This window comes from Bombina bombina, chromosome 2, assembly GCF_027579735.1.
Source record: "Bombina bombina isolate aBomBom1 chromosome 2, aBomBom1.pri, whole genome shotgun sequence".
Classification (NCBI taxonomy): Eukaryota; Metazoa; Chordata; class Amphibia; order Anura; family Bombinatoridae; genus Bombina; species Bombina bombina.
In genome coordinates, this window is record NC_069500.1 from 201104294 (window position 1) to 201124958 (window position 20665).

The window sequence follows — 20665 nt, forward strand, 5'->3', positions numbered from 1 at the left end:
AAACCAAAATGTCATCCAAGTATACGACAATACAGATATCTAACAAATCATGAAAGACATCATTTATAAAACATTGAAAAGTCGCTGGGGCATTGCACAACCCAAAGGGCATTACAGTGTATTCATATAAACCGTATCTAGTACGAAATGCAGTTAACCATTCATCCCCTGCCCTCATCCTAATCAGATTGTAGCACCTCTGAGGTCAAGTTTAGTAAAAACTGTGGCACCTTGTAAACGTTCAATAAGTTCAGGTATGAGGGGCAGGGGGTATCTGTTCTTTTTTGTGCATTTGTTCAACTGCCTATAATCAATGATGGGTCTAAGACTGCCATCCTTGTTTTTTACAAAGAACATTGCTGCAGCTGCAGAGGATGTGGAAGGTCTAATAAAAGCCTTTTTTCAAATTATCATCTAAATATTCTTTTAAATGATTTAATTCTGGCTGTGACAATGGATATATATGTCCATATGGTATGGAGCTTCCAGGTATAAGATCAATAGGACAATCATAGTCTCTGTGTGGAGGTAATGACTCAGCCTCCTTTTTATCAAAAACATCAGCAAATTCACTATAACATTCTGGTAACTTATGTTCAGTGATATGACAAAGTGTGTGTACCCCAAAACAGGATTGTTTACAGTGGTTTGAATCAAAAACTACTGATGCTGTGGACCACGATATAGTGGGATTATGCTTTATTAACCAATTCAGTCCAAGGATTAATGGATAGACAGAAGAAGGAAGAACATCAAAACAAATAAGCTCTGTGTGTCCTGAAGGGGTAACAACTTTGAGTGGGATAGTGTGGTGAGTTATGGGACCAGAGCTAAAGAATGAACCGTCAACCAGACGAATAGCTAAAGCAACACTCTTCTTTATTAGTGGGATGTGATTATTAACAACAAAAGTGTTATCAGCAAAATTCCCAGAAGCCCCAGAGTCAATTATGGCCTGAACGTTTATCTTCTGATGGGACCACTGTAGGGAGACATAGATAGATAGATGAGATTTTATGCTGTCAACCAAATTAACAGTATGGTCATTGGACGAAGTCTTACCCTTCTTTTGCCGAATCAGAGAGGGACAGTCCCTAACAGCATGGTTCTTTTCAGCACAGTATAGACATAGGTTTAGTAGCTTACGCCTAGCTTTCTCCTCAGGTCTCAAGGGTCCCCTAATAACTGCAACATCCATGGGTTCTTCTATGGGTCTAGTGAATACTGTGGAAGGTGTTGAGTGATGATAATTGGGGTTTCTTCTGGGGGTAGTCTCTGAATAGGATCTCTCTGACTTCCTTTCCCTAAGCCGACAATCTATGCCAATAGAGAGAGTCATCAATTCATCCAAGTCCTCTGGAATCACACCCCTTGCTAATTCATCCTTAACTGCATCATTGAGTCCCAAACGGAACTGATTGCGTAGAGCAGGAATATTCCACAGGGTGTCAGGAGCCCATCTTTTAAATTCAGTAATGTAGTCTTCTACCATTCTTTTGCCTGGTCTTAGAGACCTAATGGCAGTTTCAGCAGTATTTTTTCTATTGTGATCTTCATATAAAAGAGACATTGCAGAAAAAAAATCTTCTAGTGAATTTAGGATAGGATCATTTTTTTCATAGAAAGCATTGGCCCAAGACCTGGCCTCACCTCTGAGAAATGAAATTACAGTTAGGACTCTAATCCTGTCAGTTGGGTATGACTTAGGTTTCAAAGTAAAAAGCAGAGTGCAGGAATTCCTGAAATCCCTAAACATAGCTCTGTCCCCAGAGAACTTTTCAGGTGGACTAACAATGGGTTCTGGACATGACTCAACATTAGTAGTTTTGTTTGCAAGATGATCATTAATAAAAAAAATTATACTCTGATTCTCTAGTTGTATATCCCTTAAGCCTTGAATCATGTGATCCATACTCTGAGCTAAAGAACCAACTCTCCTGGACAGTTCACTTACATCCATGATTTTAGCTGTAGTAGTATTCCTTTTTTTTAAGGCTTGGTAATATGTAAGGATATGTTTAGTTGTTTTTAGAGAACACTACAATTACAGCCCCTGCTTTATGCAGGACCACTCAGTCTCACACCTTACCTCGGATTCCCACAGATTTAACTTAAGGGAACCCTGATATGCTCATTGATCTGAGGGTCACTACAGCAGGGTTGCTGAGTGAAACCGGAACCTTCACGCAACAATAAATGCTTAAAGCAGAAAAGAGAGTAAGTCTTATAGGATTGACTGCAGCAGTAGTGAAAGAGTTAATTAGTGCAGGTGCCTTAATTCAAAAAGAGTTGCAATGGAAATAGTTTATGCAGCAGGCTTTAACAAACACACTGAAGTTAACACAGTACTTTGATAAGTGAATAAATCAACCTCTGGTCATTTTGTAAACCATACTTTGATAATGAATATTAATACTTTGCAGAGTTGTTCAATCAGAGTAATATAAGCTGTGGCAAACTTGAAGAAACAGTTATAGTTTAAGTTAGAGCAAACAGTTCATTTCAAGCACAATAGAGGTTAATTGCGTAAAGTTTGAATTATGCTTATGCAATCCGATAATGAATAATGGTACTTTGTAATAATCTTTGTCACAGTTATTTGTTTGTAATATGGTAAATAGCAGTAAAAAGGTTTAGTGCATATTTGATATCTGAAGCGAATATGGAAATCCTGCAAGTGAGCGTTCCACAATATATAGCAAGTGAAGGAAAAATGAGGTTGCAGCAATACACACAGTTCATAGAATGCAATATATATAGACTAGAAATATTGTAGATGATATTAACACATAGCGATACAGTTACCACACAGCAACAAGTCCAAGGAGTATCGCAGAAAGCCTGGCAGAGATCCGCGGCGGGAGAATGAGGAGCGTGACGTCACACGCTGCAGGGGAACAACCTCACTACAGGAGAGAGACTGAGAAATCTCTTAGTGAACAAACGGAGCAAATCTTCAAGCACAAAGGAGTATCTGCAAGTTGATTCAAATAGGCAGATACTCATGGGGAGCAATAAGTTGAGAATACAAAGTAGTATAAACGGCTAGGTCTCTTCTGAAGCAGCTTCACACTGAGCAACAAATTACCAAGCAATGAGTTCTGTTGGGAGGAGCCTTAAATAGGGGTAGTGAGTTGACATCCTTAAAGGCACAGTAGGAAAAGAGACAAATCCCTGACAATTTACAACCATTTGTGCCATAATTGCACAAGCTGTTTGTAAATAATTTCCGTGTGAAACCTAAAGTTTGTGAAAAAGTGAACAATTTATTTTATTTGATCGCATTTGGCGGTGAAATGGTGGCATGAAATATACCAAAATGGGCCTAGATCAATACTTTGGGTTGTCTACTAAAAAAATATATACTTGTCAAAGGGTAATTCAGGGATTTCTGACAGATATCAGTGTTCCAATGTAACTATTGATAATTTTGAAAAAGAAAAAAAAATGGTTTGGAAATAGCAAAATGCTACTTGTATTTATTGCCCTATAACTTGCAAAAAATAAAAAAAATCAAAGAACATGTAAACATTGGGTATTTCTAAACTCAGGACAAAATTTAGAAACTATTTAGCATGGTTGTTTTTTTGTGGTTGTAGATGTGTAACAGATTTTGGGGGTCAAAGTTAGAAAAAGTGTTTTTTTTTCATCATATTTTATATTTTTTTTTATAGTAATTTATAAGAATTGATGAAAATAATGGTATCTTTAGAAAGTCCATTTCATGGCGAGAAAATACGTATATAATGTGTGGGTACAGTAAATGAGTAAGAGGAAAATTACAGCTAAACACAAACACCACATAAATGTAAAAATACTATTAGCCCTGGACCCAAATGGTCAACAAATGGAAAAGCGGTCTAGTCACTAAGGGGTTAAACAGACATTGTCCACTAGATTTTTCTTAGCATAAATGTTTTTTAGATGATCCATTTATATAACCCATCTGGGAGTGTTTTTATATATTTTTTTTAAGAACATTGTGTTGATTTTCAGACTCCTAACCAAGCCCCACAGTGTCAGATGTATTCATGTGTTTACAGACTCCTGCTGGCTCCTGTTATTTCATATACAGGGAAGAGGGGAGGTGAGGGGTGTCTGCTCTTTTTGTTTACCCAGCCCCTTTCGGTGGGTGTCCCAGAATACCTCATCAACAGTGCTAAACTGGAAGCTTCTAAGTATGTTTTTAAAAGGTTTTATACTGGATTTTTAGATCAGTATCTGTGCATATTATTCTTTATAGTAGAGTCCATTACATGCAGTTATATGAAAATTGGTGTATACTGTCCCTTTAAGTACACTCTTCTAACAGCTATAGCTTTAACTAGAAGCATTTTGTTAGTACTGTACATGCAAAAATGCTTCTTTTGAAATGCACCCATATGCATTCCAATTTTGGCTGTAATGTCCCTTTAAATAGAAAACGGTATTTAGATAGATTTTTCCTCAAAAAACATTTTCTAAAATCGTATTTAAAAAAAAAATAAATCTATTTTAAATTAAAAATATCTGATTTAAATTAAAAAAAAAGTGATTTAAAAAAAAAAAAAAAATTTATTTTTATCTTACTCTAGAATTTACAGGACTCCACAGTCACAGGCCTTTATTTAAGACTCCTGTTTTTTTTTATGTTTTCACCTCATCCTGATGTGTCCCAGCATGTGCCTATGAGTAAAGGGGGCTTCTGTGAAAAGGAAGTGTGCTCTCCCTCATTAGATAAATTCTCACCCTCAGAAGAATCTCCTCCACTACTGACAATAGTCTCAAAGTGAACCCTCCTTGTTCTATTGGTGAGCATTGTACGTTGTCAAACCATCCTTTCCATACAACAATTTGTAAACCCTCTTTTCACAATAATCATTCTCTGCAGTATTGAATTTATTATTTTTTAACGCAATAAGATCCTGTCTACACTTTGTCACTAGTGTGAATTATTTATCAAGCGAATCATTGATGGTGCCTTGTGTTAATATACGTAAATGACAATTCATAATTGATTCAATCTTAAATTTAACATTTCCGTTTCAATTTATTCACATCCTCAATAACCAGGAAAATTAAGTCATTTGAGCATTTGTTCAGAATACCACACCACATTCTGCAGAACTCAATGCTAGTTCTGCCAAGAATGGGCATGTTTTTAATTCTAAATCCACGTGGGATTAATATCTGTTTATGGTATTTTGACAAATAAACAGCATGTACATACAAATCAACTTCATTTTTCTCAAGATTTAACAATTTGTGATATTATGTTAATGGAAACTTTACCACACAGTTCCTGTAGGTCAGCCTCACACATAATGCGCGCTGAACCCTCCACTGTATAGGTAAAGTCCTCTAAATCATCAAAATGCTCCTCTTTGGTTTTACTCATAGTTTTAAATTACAAACTTACTTTAACCCCTTAACGACATACGTCGTACAGGGTACGTCTTGCACAAACTGGTCTTTAAAGACCAGCGACGTACCCTGTACGACGTTGGGGTTGAAATCGATCCTGATAGCTTCCAGCCACTTTGCGGTTATTGCAGTGATGCCTCGATATCGAGGCATCACTGCAATAACATTTTTCCCAATACGTTGCAGAGAGAGCCAGAGAGAGAGCGGGCGCATGCACGGGGAGGGAGCAGGTGGAAACCATTACACTATGGAACAGTTTGTTTCAATTTAGAGGGAGAGAGGGGGAATAAACATTTTAATATAAATAATCGAAGTGATCTGGGAGGGGGTGGGGGTTTAGTCTTTGGGGGGGGGAAGCTACACTACAGAAAAGTGGGGGGGAAAAAAAATATATTTTTTTTTGTAAACTGGGTACTGGCAGACAGCTGCCAGTACCCAAGATGGCTCCCAATAATGTAGAGGGGGAGGGTTAGAGAGCTGTTTGGGGGGATCAGGGAGGTTTGGGGCTAAGGGGAATCCTACACAGCAGCATATGTAAATATGCCAAATAAAAATAAATAAAAGATACCTTTTATTTTAGTACTGGCAGACTTTCTGCCAGTACTTAAGATGGCGGGGACAATTGTGGGGTGGGGGAGGGAAGAGAGCTGTTTGGGAGGGATCAGGGGTTCTGATGTGTCAGGTGGGAGGCTGATCTCTACACTAAAGCTAAAATTAACCCTGCAAGCTCCCTACAAGATCCCTAATTAACCCCTTCACTGCTAGACATAATACACGTGTGAAGTGCAGCAGCATTTAGCAGCCTTCTAATTACCAAAAAGCATCGCCAAAGCCATATATATCTGCTATTTCTGAACAAAGGGGATCCCAGAGAAGCATTTACAACCATTTGTGCCATAATTGCACAAGCTGTTTGTAAATAATTTCAGTGAGAAACCAAAAATTGCTAAAAATTTAAAAATTTTTTTTAATTTGATCGCATTTGGTGGTGAAATGGTGGCATTAAATATACCAAAATGGGCCTAGATCAATACTTTGGGTTGTCTACTACACTACAGCTAAAATTAACTCTACAAGCTCCCTACATGCTCCCTAATTAACCCCTTCACTGCTGGGCATAAAACACGTGTGCTGAGCAGGGGCATTTAGCAGCCTTCTAATTACCAAAAAGCAACGCCAAAGCCATATAAGTCTGCTATTTCTGAACAAAGGGGATCCCAGAGAAGCATTTACAACCATTTATGCCATAATTGCATAAGTTGTTTGTAAATAATTTCTGTGAGAAACCTAAAGTTTGTGAAAAAATTTGTGAACAAGTGAACAATTATTTTTATTTGATCGCATTTGGTGGTGAAATGGTGGCATGAAATATACCAAAATGGGCCTAGATCAATACTTTGGGATGTCTTCTAAAAAAAAAATATATACATGTCAAGGGATATTCAGGTATTCCTGACAGATATCTGGGTTCCAATGTAACTAGCGCTAATTTTGAAAAAAAGTGGTTTGGAAATAGCAAAGTGCTACTTGTATTTATGGCCCTATAACTTGCAAAAAAAGCAAAGAACATGTTAACATTGGGTATTTCTAAACTCAGGAAAAAATTTAGAAACTATTTAGCATGGTTGTTTTTTGGTGGTTGTAGATGTGTAACAGATTTTGGGGGTCAAATTTAGAAAAAGTGTGTTTTTTTCCTCATATTTTATAATATTTTTAATAGTAAATTATAAGATATGATGAAAATAATGGTATCTTTAGAAAGTCCATTTAGTGGCGAGAAAAACGATATATAATATGTGTGGGTACAGTAAATGAGTAAGAGGAAAATTACAGCTAAACACAAACACCGCAGAAATGTAAAAATAGCCCTGGGTCCTTAAGGGAAAGAAATTGAAAAATGGCCCTGTCTTTAAGGGGTTAATTAATCATCATGTGTATACGAATGCTGGGATCATGCTCCTTTAGGTGTTTGGCATTTAATTAGTAAGGGTATAAAGGGTTGATGGGTGTTCAATTTACACAGCTTGTTGTTCCATATGACAAAGGCTCTTGTGAGAGCCAAAACTTTATGGCTCGTCAATGTATACAATAAAGGCATGTTTGTTTTTTTATTCCTGAATGCATGTGTGAGATTACCAACTAGGCCTGTGCGTTTGTAGGTTTCTGATGCCTGCGGACGCAGGAGGAGGCAGCTCGCAGCATTCAGCTCTTTTCAGAGCCAGTGCAACACACTAAGAGCTGTGCAAATCAAAGTCTCAAGCAGCCTTCTTCCGCATTACCTATTACCGACGTTGGAAAGAGGTTGGCCCTTGTTAACTTACTAGTCTACTGTAATATATATATATAAAAATATAAAAAAAAAAAACTTATTTCGGCACTAACTCATGAACCAAAATATAAGTTACCCCTGGTGAAATATGTAAGTCAATGATAGACACAGAAGCCAGTGGTCAGCACAAATTAGAAAGTTAAACATTTATTAGAGCAATTCTAATACAGATGTAAATGTGTTAAAGGGCCATAATACCCAAATGTTTAAACACTTGAAAGTGATGCAGCATAGCTGTAAAAAAGCTGACTAGAAAATATCACCTGAACATCTCTATGTAAAAAAGAAAGATATTTTACCTCAAAAGTTCCTCAGTAGCCACCTCCCATTGTAAAGGATTTCTAAGCAGCATTTTAGTGTGTCTGTCCTGGGACATCTGAAGGGATGAGCATCGTGCACTCTCATATTATTTCACCAATCAGGTAAAGGAAGCTTACTATGAAATCTCATGAGAGATAAGTCAAATCTCATGAGATCACAGTAAAAGTTCATGACCTCAGCACTGCTGATGCTGATTGGCTGCTGTTCATTTCTTCATTTTTTTTTTATTTTTTTCACCTGCAGCTGGGAGCAGTTGAGTATAACTTTTTACACAGAACTTACTCTGCTGAGCTGAGGAAATTGTGAGGTAAAATATCTTCCTTTTTTACATAGAGATGCTCAGGTGATATTTTCCTGTCAGCTTTTTATAGTTATACTGCATCAGTTTCAAGTGATTTAGCATATGAGTATTATGTCCCTTTAACCCTCCTTGTTGGTTCATAATTCAGTTGAACCACTTTAAAGAATGATCTCAAATTAAAGACACCAAAAAACTAAAATTAAAATTCAACTATAACTCTATAACAAATAAAATGTCCCAAATGCAGAGTGTATAAGTGGCAAACCGGCTTGAAATCTTCGCATGCAAATTATAAATGATTCCAGAATCTTTTCGCTAGTAAATGTAAACCAGCATAGAGACGCTTGGTGATGTAGCAGCCAGTTGTTAGTCAAGCAAGAAAGTTGAAAGACAGTAGTAAGCTGCATGGAAATTAACGCTCTTTAGCAGGTAAGCCTCCAACAATTGTTAAACAGAGAACACAGTTAGTAGCGGTTGAGCGGTACCTCCCTTTACATTCACAGTGGAAAATGTATTCCCAGCTCACCTCTCCCTTCACAACTCAAGATTTGTCTGAATCCTGGTGCTGCTTCCTCCGTTGCAGAGATAGTTTTCACTAAGTTGCTCTGCTTCTCCGGATAGACTAGCGGCATTTCCATTCAGGTGGGGACCACATCCCGGCGGTGAGCTGTTCGTCCAGCTGTGTTAATACAGCCTAGTATCAAGGACTAGGGAACTCTTCTGGGGGCAAACCGACTCAGACCGAGCAAACACCACGCTCACAGAGCTTTGCATGAGTTAGCCTGTGATTCATCTCTGACGATTAAACCGTCTGATAAAGGCGGCAATGTGGTAGTAGTTAACACCACAGACTATAAAAGAGAATGTCGAAGACAGGTTTCATGCATAGCGAACTATGAAAAATTATCCTATGACCCAACCACTGAATATAGCACTGACTTAGACAGCATTCTACTGAGGCTTGGTCTAAGGGGATAATTAACTATAGTGAGATGGATTTTTTGAAAGTTAAGTTCCCCAGAATTCCGACTTTCTACACTTTACCCAAAATTACACAAAAATAAAAATCGTCCCCCTGGCCGGCCTATTGTGTCCGGTCAGGGAGGGCAACTTGAAAATATAGCTAAATATGTAGATTGGAATTTAAGACCCTTCTTATCCTCCATCCCTTCATTTGTGAAAGATACCACTGAGGTATTGCGTAAGTTGGATGATATTGCTCTTTCAGACAAGACCCTACTAGTGACAATAGATGTTGAGGCGCTATATTCCTCTATCCCCCATCAATTAGGGATAGAAGCTGCCCTTTTCTATTTAAAACAAAGAGGCAGTAGATATGACACCCATACAGCCTTTGTTATTGAACTATTGCGTTTTGTCCTGGAACGTAATTATTTTAAGTATGATGGGAAATTTTATAAACAGATATTGGGAACGACCATGGGTGAGCCTTACAGTGGAGCTTTGGCAGTTGGTGGATTCCTGGAGGTCTCAGCTAACAAGGAGGTGAATGATTGTTGCAATCTTACCTTTTCCCCGTCTTCGCTATCCTGGCATACGCTCCCCCTCACAAGCCGGCCACGACATTTGACGTCATCCTTCAAAGCCCCGGAGTGAGCGTGTGTGACGGACGCCCTAGCTGCACGCTGCAGCTTCCAGCTTGTGGAAACACGTTCCAAGCTGTATGATGGCGGTACACTGAGAACCTAGGAGAGAGGTCTCCCAAACGGTTCATCTCACGGAGGGCTACATTGAATAAGGCCGTGAAGAGAGGGTAAGTCCGTAGTGGCTAATAAGGAGCATTTGTGATTTCTGGGGCAATTAGGAACTGTGCAACTATAACAGTAGTGCTATCGGCACAACATTGTGTTTGTTCACATCATTGAAGATTTCGTTTGTGAGACACAAGGGTCTCCCCTTCACAGGGGTTATTTCAAGTTTTGTACATGTTGTGCACCCACATATGCCTGTCTTTATCTAGGCAAATGGGAATTGGATTCTGTTTTGGATGCACCTAGTAAGTTTGATGGGATGGTTGTATCATGGACCCTCTATATTGATGATGTCTTGGGAAGGGTCAGCTGAATTACTGCAAGACTTTGTGGCGTATTTAAATGTTAATACCTTGAATTTAAAGTTCACATATCAATACAGCAACAAAGAAATTGCTTTTTTAGACTTGTTGCTTACAAAACACTCTGATAATACTTTACTTACACAAAGTTACTGTAAGCCAACGGCTGCAAACACCATCCTTGAAGCATCAAGCCATCACCCCAAATCCCAGATTAATGGCATCCCAATAGGACAGTATTTAAGACATAGACGTAATTGCTCCACTGAGTCTTTGTTTAAACTACATGCTGATGACTTAAAAAATCGCTTTCGCAATCAAGGGTACAATTGGAAATATCTAAAATCAGGCTTTTCGAGAGCTTACAACACCACTAGACATTCACTGTTGTATAATATAAAAGATACACCTCATAATGAGAAAGTCAGAATGATTACCACTTACAATGAAAACTGGCAAGATATAAAAGCCATACTTTCTAAACATTGGCATCTATTGACTCTCGATAAGGATATATATCCATTTGTTGGAGATTTTCCTTTATTAACTGCAAAAAAGGCCCCATCACTAAAAGATAAAATTGTACATAGCCATTATGTTAGCAATGAACCAAAGAACTGGTTACAGAGTTCCAAACCTAAAAATGGGTGCTTTCCGTGCAATAAATGCAAAATGTGTAAACATTTATTAAGAGGAGGACTTATTGAAGATACTAAAAGTATCACACACAGAATTAAAGGTTACATTACATGTAAAACTGTTGGGGTGGTCTATGTTCTTTCGTGTTCTTGTCCCAAACAAAACGTTGGGAAAACCTACCGTGAACTCAAAGAGAGGATGAAAGAACATAGACGCGACATTTTGAAAAAACGAATAAAAACAAGTGGTATTGCACAATCTTGAATTTTACAACAGTGAGGTTAAAAACCTACATTTCATGGGGGTAGAAAAAGTAAGCGTTAGTGAAAGAGGTGGAGATTAGGATAAAGCCCTCTTGAGGGAGGAATGTAAATGGATATTCAATCTTGACACGGTGCAACCTGGAGGCTTAAATGAGGAATTGAACTATGCCCCCTTTTTGTAAATAAGTGTTTGTTCTAGGGTATAATTACTTTTTAATGAGTTGGATATCTTGATTTGCCCTCTAGAATAAATCTTTGTCCTAAACGCTTGCCCCTAACCCCCTGTTCCATTGATCAAGTGTTATGTATTTAGGTAGCTAATGTAATGTAACCATCTGTACTAAATTATCACATTTAGTGATAAAATGTTTCCTCCTTATGTAAATTATACAGCCATAGGGGATGGGTGAGGTGTTATACATAGGCACCTGTTGATTGGACCACCTGAATTGTCAATCTAGGTTCTCTATATATGAGATTCATTTATATGTTATTTGGTTATCACGTCTGTGAATGTGATTTCTTAATAACATTTTGTGCAAAGCCAGCCATGGCACATACATTGTTGTTTGTTTTATTTTTGTGCCCCACCGAATTAGTTAAGTATTTCATCCGGCATGATATAAATATTCTCTATGTGACATGGTTAAACCACATGCCTGCCGAAGCCCAATAGGATCATTGGAATGGGTGAAACACGTGTTGCAAGTCGATTGATCACGCCCACTGGAGCTCTGTGAGCGTGGCGTTTGCTCGGTCTGAGTCAGTTTGCCCCCAGAAGAGTTCCCTAGTCCTTGATACTAGGCTGTATTAACACAGCTGGACGAACAGCTCACCGCCGGGATGTGGTCCACACCTCAATGGAAATGACGCTAGTCTATCCGGAGAAGCAGAGCAACTTAGTGAAAACTATCTCTGCAACGGAGGAAGCAGCACCAGGATTCAAACGAATCTTCAGTTGTGAAGGGAGAAAGAGAGCTGGGAATACATTTTCCACTGTGAATGTAAGGGGAGGTACCACTCAACCGCTACTAACTGTGTTCTCTGTTTAACAATTGTTGGAGGCTTACCTGCTAAAGAGTGTTAATTTCCATGCAGCTTGCTACTGTCTTTCAGCTTTCTTGCTTGACTAACAACTGACTGCTACATCACCAAGCGTCTCTATGCTGGTTTACATTTACTAGCGAAAAGATTCTGGAATCATTTATAATTTGCATGCGAAGATTTCAAGCCGGTTTACCACTTATACACTCTGCATTTGGGACATTTTATTTGTTACAGAGTTACAGTTGAATTTTATTTTTAGTTTTTTGGTGTCTTTAATTTGAGATCATTCTTTAAAGTGGTTCAACTGAATTATGAACCAACGAGGGTTAACACATTTACATCTGTATTAGAATTACTCTTTCTAATTTGTGCTGGCTTCTGTGTCTATCATTGACTTACATATTTCACCAGGGGTAACTTATATTTTGGTTCATGAGTTAGTGCCGAATTTAAGGGTATTTCTCTTTTAATTGTTAATATTACACACACTATTACCCCCATGCACCAGAGTTGCAACAGGTATTTTTTGCTTCTCTGACACTCAGCCATCTCAACTAATTCCCAACTACAGCTGGACAAATTTCATTATATATATATATATATATATATATATATATATATATATATATTACAGGTAAAGTAAGAAATTTGGGTAATCCTAGGATTACCCAGGTAAAACGGACATTGCCCAAGTGGCTGTGGGTAAAGTCTGATGAACTGTAATTCATCAACACTATTTCTTTTGCCTCCGGCTGGGGGTTTCAGAGAAGGTGCCCCACTGACTCTCTGGCATCCACCCCAAGTGAACCTTGGGGAATGAGGTTTATAAGGGGGGTTTACAACCCTTGAAAACCCCAAGCGGAGGCAAAAAAGATAGTGAAAATAGGGGAATTACAAAGCCTGCTATATATGTTTGATGTAGTGACTCCTCACTCTTAAGGGATTTATGATCATACATCGGGCTTTACCCACAGCCGCTTGGGTAATGTCCGTTTTACCCAGGTAATCCTAGGATTACCCAATAATATATACCCAGTGGTGCCCATCTTCCACAGCCTTCCAAAGGTACATAAGACACTTACCAATGTAACAGGCCGCCCAATAGTGAGTGGGATAGGTTCCATGTTCGAACACCTATCCCAATGGCTTGATGCCATACTAAATCCCTTTGTCATATCTTTACAAAGTTATCTAAAAGATACCAAAGATTTGGTTAATTTAATTGAAACATTACGTTGGGACACTAATAATGTTTGGGTCACAGTAGATGTCACTGCCCTCTACTCGTCTATCCCACATGAGCAAGGCCTACAGGCTCTTACATTCTTTCTTAGAAATTATTCCAATTTCTCTACTAAGTTTGTGGTCTTCATATTGAGGGTTACATGTTTCCTCTTGACACACAATTTCTTCAGATTCGAGGGCAGGTTCTATCTCCAGAGATGTGGGACAGCGATGGGGGCAAAATTTGCCCCCTCCTATGCCAACCTTTTTATGGGTTGGTGGGAGCTGTCCCACATCTATGGAGATGGAAACGCCTATAAAAACAACATCATCTTTTACAGACGTTACATTGATGACCTGCTATTTGGCAGGGAGAAACCGAATCTGTCGATTTGTTTGTACAAGGTCTAAATAATAATTTGATGGGACTTGAATTCACATTTGAGAAACATGAAACCCATATTAATTTTCTTGATCTCACTTTAATGTCCAGAAGTGATGGACAGATAGATAGTGATCTGTACAGAAAACCCATTACCAGGAACACAATTCTACATGCCAAGAGCTGTCACCCTAAGCACGTGCCATTCGCTGTTGCAAAGGGACAGTTCATTTGGATCAAGAGAAATTGTACTGAAGAAAAAAACCTATATAAAGCAAAGAACAGAAATGAAAGAGAGATTAAAACAAAGAGGTTATTCCAAACATGTATTGGAGAGAGCACAAACACAAGTAGACCGAATAGATAGACAGACATTACTACAACATTCAAAAAATAAACAGAAAACCACATCTAACCAAAGTAACCAGGTTACTTTTGTCACTGAATACAGTGAAGAATATAGAAGCATATGCAAAATTGTGAAAAAACATTTTGCACTTCTAGCAGCTGATGACAAACTAACAAAATGTGTGGAAAATGGTCTGCGCTGCTCTTATAGAAGGGGTAAGACCATTGGGAACTATTTATCTCCCTCAGAACTACCCAGTCCAGCTGTTGCCTCACAGGGGTCCTGGCTCAGACACAGGGGGATGTACAGGTGTGGCAGGACCAGATGTAGACCATGTGAATTTGCTACTTTTTCCAACAATTTTCACTCAGAAGTGACTGGGGAAGAGTTTAACATTGAGTCCTGCCTCAACTGTACATCCTCATGTCATCTATGTCCTAACTTGCACCCAATGTAATCTTCAATACGTGGGTCTCACCACGACAGATGTAAATACGAGGATAAGGAATCATCTATCCTCTATTAAGATTGGGGAAGCAACTACTCCATTAGTGAAACACTTTAAAACCATACACAACAAAAGTAACAATACTTTAAGATGGCAAGCCATTGAATGGGTTAAACATCCTCCAAGGGGAGGTGACAGAGATAGGGCCTTGGGGAAGCGTGAAATGTTTTGGATCTTTAGATTGCAAACGCGCGTCCCCAAGGGCCTTAACTCAGAGTACGATCTAATTAATTATTGGAAATAGACAGTATTTGTCTTTTAGTCTATCTTTGGATCTTACTTTGAGTAAAATTTATATCTCACCCATTTATATCGCACCCATTCACAACTACACATAGATCCTTATGTGCATGTGTGTGCTAATTTATATTTATATATATGTTTTTATATGTGCACTGGATTCGTTTATCCATGTGTATATATATATATATATATATATATATATATATATATATATATAATCTTTTACCTAACCCTCACTCATTTAATACTTTTTGATCAATTTTCTTCCCTGATCTCATAACCCAGTTTCATTTTGTATATATGTGTATATTCAGTATACACACATGTATATATATATATATATATATATATATATATATATATATATATATATATATATTTATTATCTATTATCCCTCAATTTTGAATATTAATGAAAGAAAGAAATTATCTCGTAACGATTTATCCTGTCATCCAAATATTCCTATGAATCATCTTGTAACTACTAGCCTCTAGCGTGTCAGCCTATATAATATAACATATTACATATGAGTGGAGTGAAGATATTATCATATGTGCAATATATTGTATTAAAGGAAAATTTCCATATAAGCTCTTAGTTGGATTGAGCTATCTTGACTTATTTGATACATATGTTTCCCCATTCATCTATAAGAATGTTACTATGTTGTGTATATCTGACATTGCCTTTTGTAATTTTCGTTCAAATGTAAATACCCCCCTTTTTGCTCCCCTTCACTTTATATTATATCGTATAGTATTACACTGAAGTTTCTATGCCAATGTATTTAATTTGTTTATTTGTCAAATCATAAAGAATGATTTTTGGTTAGAAATGTATTTTACAATCAAGTAAACTTTATGTGCAGTATATATAATATATCTATCTGGTAACTAACGGGTTAACTGTTTGATTTTCATGCACTTAAAATGAAGGTTTTTGATTGGTCAAAAGTGGCCTATCACTAAACAGATGTCCCTTTAAATGTTTCACACGCTTGCATTATTCCAGCTACGACTACGGCATCAGGCCGAAACATGTCAGCCTATGCTTTCGTGTGTATATCTTTTATGTGCCTTGGTACTCCCATGTGTTTTTACCATACGTGGATTTGAATAAAGACTTTTTGCTTTTAAAACTTCGCCTTGGATCAAAATACTTTTTCGCTATATATATATATATATTTCTTTTAATGGCCCCAGGTATTTTTCTAGGATATCTACGCCTCTGCCAGTGTCTAATTTAATATCTTGCTAATCCTTTCTAGCCTTCAATGGTCTGCTCTAATGTGTTATGCCTTGCAACAGAGTTACTTCAAGCCTAAAATCATGTCAGCTTATTGTCCATGTCTATGGAATATACTACAGTTGAAAAAAGAAACTTGGTTGATAACCAAATGAAAAATTGTCCCAATAAATACTTATTCTATCTAACTCATCTTTCTGTACCTTCTTAACTGAGAATACGATTGTAAAGCACTACAGGACAGAGTCTTCATATACATTGTTTGGTTTCTTAGCTCCGTGTAAAAATACACTTTTACTGTTTGTATTGGTCAAAACTGTGTAGTGCTGTGTACAACCCTCACCAATTAAAGATATACACAAATACCTATTTAGAGTTCATTTAAAAGAAAAAAAAATATATCTTGTTGCAAAATTCCAGAAAACATCCTTCAGGCGTCATTCACCCAATGACTTGTTGTGCCACAGTCAATTAGTGCTCGAGAAAACATTTCTGTTGCATGTGTACAGTGTATAAATGATTGTGTGCTATATACCACCAATAAAAAATCAGAAACTGTGTGTCTAAATTACCTGATCCTTCAAGATGGCAAAGGCTGTATCTTCAAGGTCAAGTTCATAACATAACCTAAGGAAAACCGGTCCAAATCTAAAATCTCCATAAATTACATTTTTATTGTCTTCATGATACCTAAAATTAGAATTAAAATTATAAACCATAATGATTAGAGTTTAGTGCAGAAGTATATATCAATATTGAGCCGCATATGTTCCTTTGCTATTGTCATGAATGCCCCAAACTTTTTGGAAAAAATAAATAAATAATATACCAAAGCATTACTTTCTTTAAACTTCTTTTAATTCTTTGACGACATAAGTTATCTTGTGAATACAAATAGTAAAATAAATATAGAATCAATACCATTAATAGCTAAGAATTTAAACAGTTGAAAGCTTTCAGGTATCTAAAAAGTGCCATTACTACACGACTTGCCCCAATTGTGACACCAAACGTAGTCAACATGACATATAAATGTTTTACCATCTATACCTGTAGATAACTTGCTTTGCAAATTCTACATCAGCTGGAGTCTGGCACAGGTGAAGCAGTGTTTTTAATTCATCTTTGAGAATTATTCCATTTTTTTGTAGCTTTTCTTCCAGGCCTCGAAAATACAAATCTGAAAAATTATAAGGTCTGATTTAAGGTTTAAAATTTTAAATTCAAACTATAAGTGGAAACAATAATAAATGACAGGTGATAATGAAATTGTCTTTGAAAAGAATGTGTCCATTACTAGTGCAAAATATATCACAATGTTTTTTTCAAAAATATTAAAATATACTTCCAACATGGTGTTTGTACGGTGTACGAGTAATTAGTACAGCCTAAATCTAAATACACACAGTCATATAATAGTAAGCACAATACAGGAAACAAAACACCTATAGCAAATCCAACAGTGGTAATGCAAAAACAAACGCATACTCACAACTAAACAAAAATTTGAAGAAAAAAAAAGATGAAGAAAATACTAAATAAAATATAGGATAGATATAGTATGCGCATTTGTGCACTTCAGGAGCTAACAAATGTGGAAGGTGGCGGCTGCAAGCAGCATTTGGCTCTTTTCAGAGCTGGATTTATTCTTATGGATTTGCACAGATCTCGGTGTGCTGCACTTTCACGTGAATAAATCCGGCTCCGAAAATAGTCTAATGTGGCTTGTGGCCACCTTCCTCCTCATTGGTTAGCTCCCTAAGTGCACAAATGCACATATAGGATACTTGTGATGATTACCAAACACTATATATTTATTGACAGAGTAGTTTGTGCACTGTAAATTAGATTTGTTAGTGATGGTAAATCCGAGTGTTTAGCAAATGCTAGGATTTACCATCACTAAAAATAAAGTGGAGTTTAAGTCATCTGTTAATAATAATAATAAAAAAAAAGGCTGCTAAACTCACCCTGACTTTGCCACTGCAGCTCACTAAACTCAGCACTGAACTTACCATGACTGTGCTGCTCGCTAAAATCAGCGGCTTCGGCCTCTTCTACCAATGAGGTGACATTTGCTTCTCTAAAACAATAGCCGTGCTAGCATAGTCAGCTGAAACGCATGGCTATTGGTTTACAGGTGCAAACATCACCTCATTGGTAGAATAGGGCTGGGTCGTGGGCTGCCGGAGGCGCTGAGTTTAGTGAGCTGCAGCGGCAAAGTCAGGGTGAGTTTAGCAGCCATTTTTTTTTTTTTTATAACATGACAAACTCCACTTTATTTTTAGTGATGGTAAATCCTAGCATTTGTTAAATGCTGAGATTTAACATCACTTTAAAGCAGTTAGAAAGATGAGAAGTGACTACATATTTTAGGGGCCAGGCACGAATTTCTGTAGAGACATAAGTAGGATAAATATACAAGGCTGGGTAAAATTCTAGGTGTTGTGGATATCTGGGTTTTGTCAAGTGAAGTGTTAAATGGGTAGAATTTTTTTCTCTCTTATATTTAGTTCTATCAGACAGCCAATATGTATAGCAAAAACATACACAATGAGAAAATCAGCTGCACTCAAGGTGGGAAGTAGTTTAAAAAGAACAAACTTCATTAAAGCAACACAATAAAATGAGGGGCAGCACAAGGTTTTCCTAAAATAATCAGGGGCAGCTCTATCTATACTATAATTGCGTTTGTAATGCACGTCGACGTCTGCAGTTGCGCACGCATCCTCAATGGAATGTTGGCAGCATGAGGACAAAAGAATTCACTGCATCCAGGTGAATTCCGAAAATGGCAGGGTGGTGAAAGGCACCACCCTGCCATGTTCAGAATCCACCTGCATCCACCTGATTTGAATAGCCAATAAAATTCTTTCAACACCCTGCCATTTTCGGAATCCACCTGATTTGAATAGCCAATAAAATGTCACATGCTCTCATCCTATTGGCTAATTTAAATAGCCAATAGGATTTGAGTAGCTTTCATCCTATTGGCTGATTTGAATTGGAAGAACCAAATCATCCAATAGGAATTCAAGGGACCCCATCTTTAATCGCGTACCTTGAATTCACTATTCAGTGTACGGCGGAGATCGTACGAAGAGGATCCTCCACGCTCCATGACTCAGCGGTCGCTGGTCTTCAGTTCCAGGGTCGCCGGTCTTCAGCTCCGCTCCGTGCAGGATGTTCCTGGAAGAAGAAGAGGTTGCGCTTGGAAGAAGACTTCAATGCCTGGAACAGGACCTTCTCTGCCGGACTTCAGGAACTGCGAGTACCAACCTGGGGGTTAGACTTAGGATTTTTTTGGGGGGGGATTTGTTTTATTTTGATTAGGGATGGGCAGAAAAAGAGCTAAATGCCCTTTTAAGGGCAATGCCCAAACAAATGCCCTTTTCATGGCAATGGGTAGTTTAGGTTTTTTAGTGTTAGGTTCTTTTATTTTGGGGGGTGGGGGGGTTTAATGTTAGGTGGGACTTTGTATATTTTTTGCAAAAAAGCTGATTATCTTGGGGCAATGCCCTGCAAAAAGCCCTTTTAAGGGCTACTGGTTGTTTATTATTAGAGTAGGGGGTGTTTTTATTTTGGGGGGTCTTTTTTATTTTAATAGGGATTAGGTTTAATTTTGTTAAATTTGGTAATTTTTTTTTAATTTTCTGTAATGTTAGCTTTTTTTATTTTTTGTAAACTTAATTTTTTTTTTTTTGTAACTTTAGAATGTATTAGTTTAGGTAATTTGGGTTTATTTAATGGGGTGTTAGGTTACGGTGTGTTAGGTTAGTGTACTGTACTTAGATATTTAAATAGTTATTTGTGTTGTGGGTTTTGTGGTTTAAAGGGTTAATAAGTTAAATAGGTTTATTGCGATGTAGGGGTTTTGCGGTTTAGGGGTTAATAGGTTTATTGCGATGTAGGGGGTTTGCAGTTTAGGGGTTATGTATATAAAGAAATATACTTAAAGTAGATAAAATTTAAAGAGAAGAAACTTTATTTAGGACAGTAGTTTGTCTAATAAGAGTGTGGCTATATCTGAAGTTTATTATGTAGAAAATATTTTTGATATATTTAAGATAATAGTCCATTAAAATTATAGTATTGCTACACCTGTAGCTTAAATTTTTATATAAAAGAAGAGTTACAAAATATGTTTCTACATCTGTAGTTTAAAAAATAATTAGACTGCCCTCTGGGCAGGCTTATCGACTAGTAATTAATAACAAGATTTAAGAGGAGGGGGGAAGAGGTGAGGACAAATCTTTTGATCTGGCATCAAATGTGTACCAAAGCCAGGGATTGTTCTGCTGCTGTATTTGAATGATAAACTCTGCATTTCTTTCTT

At 37.3% G+C, this 20665-nt stretch overlaps 1 protein-coding gene across 2 annotated transcripts in view; it reads right to left on the reverse strand.

Moving 5' to 3' along the window:
- The window catches only part of PTCD2 (pentatricopeptide repeat domain 2), a 67399-nt gene that overhangs the window by 45125 nt on the left and 1609 nt on the right, over positions 1-20665 (reverse strand). For both annotated transcript variants that reach the window (XM_053701437.1, XM_053701436.1), the window contains exons 3-4: positions 17380-17509; positions 16902-17019 (exon numbers count right to left, since the gene is read on the reverse strand). In XM_053701437.1, coding sequence (XP_053557412.1) covers positions 16902-17019; positions 17380-17509 — 248 coding nt within the window. The remainder of the gene's footprint in view (positions 1-16901; positions 17020-17379; positions 17510-20665) is intronic.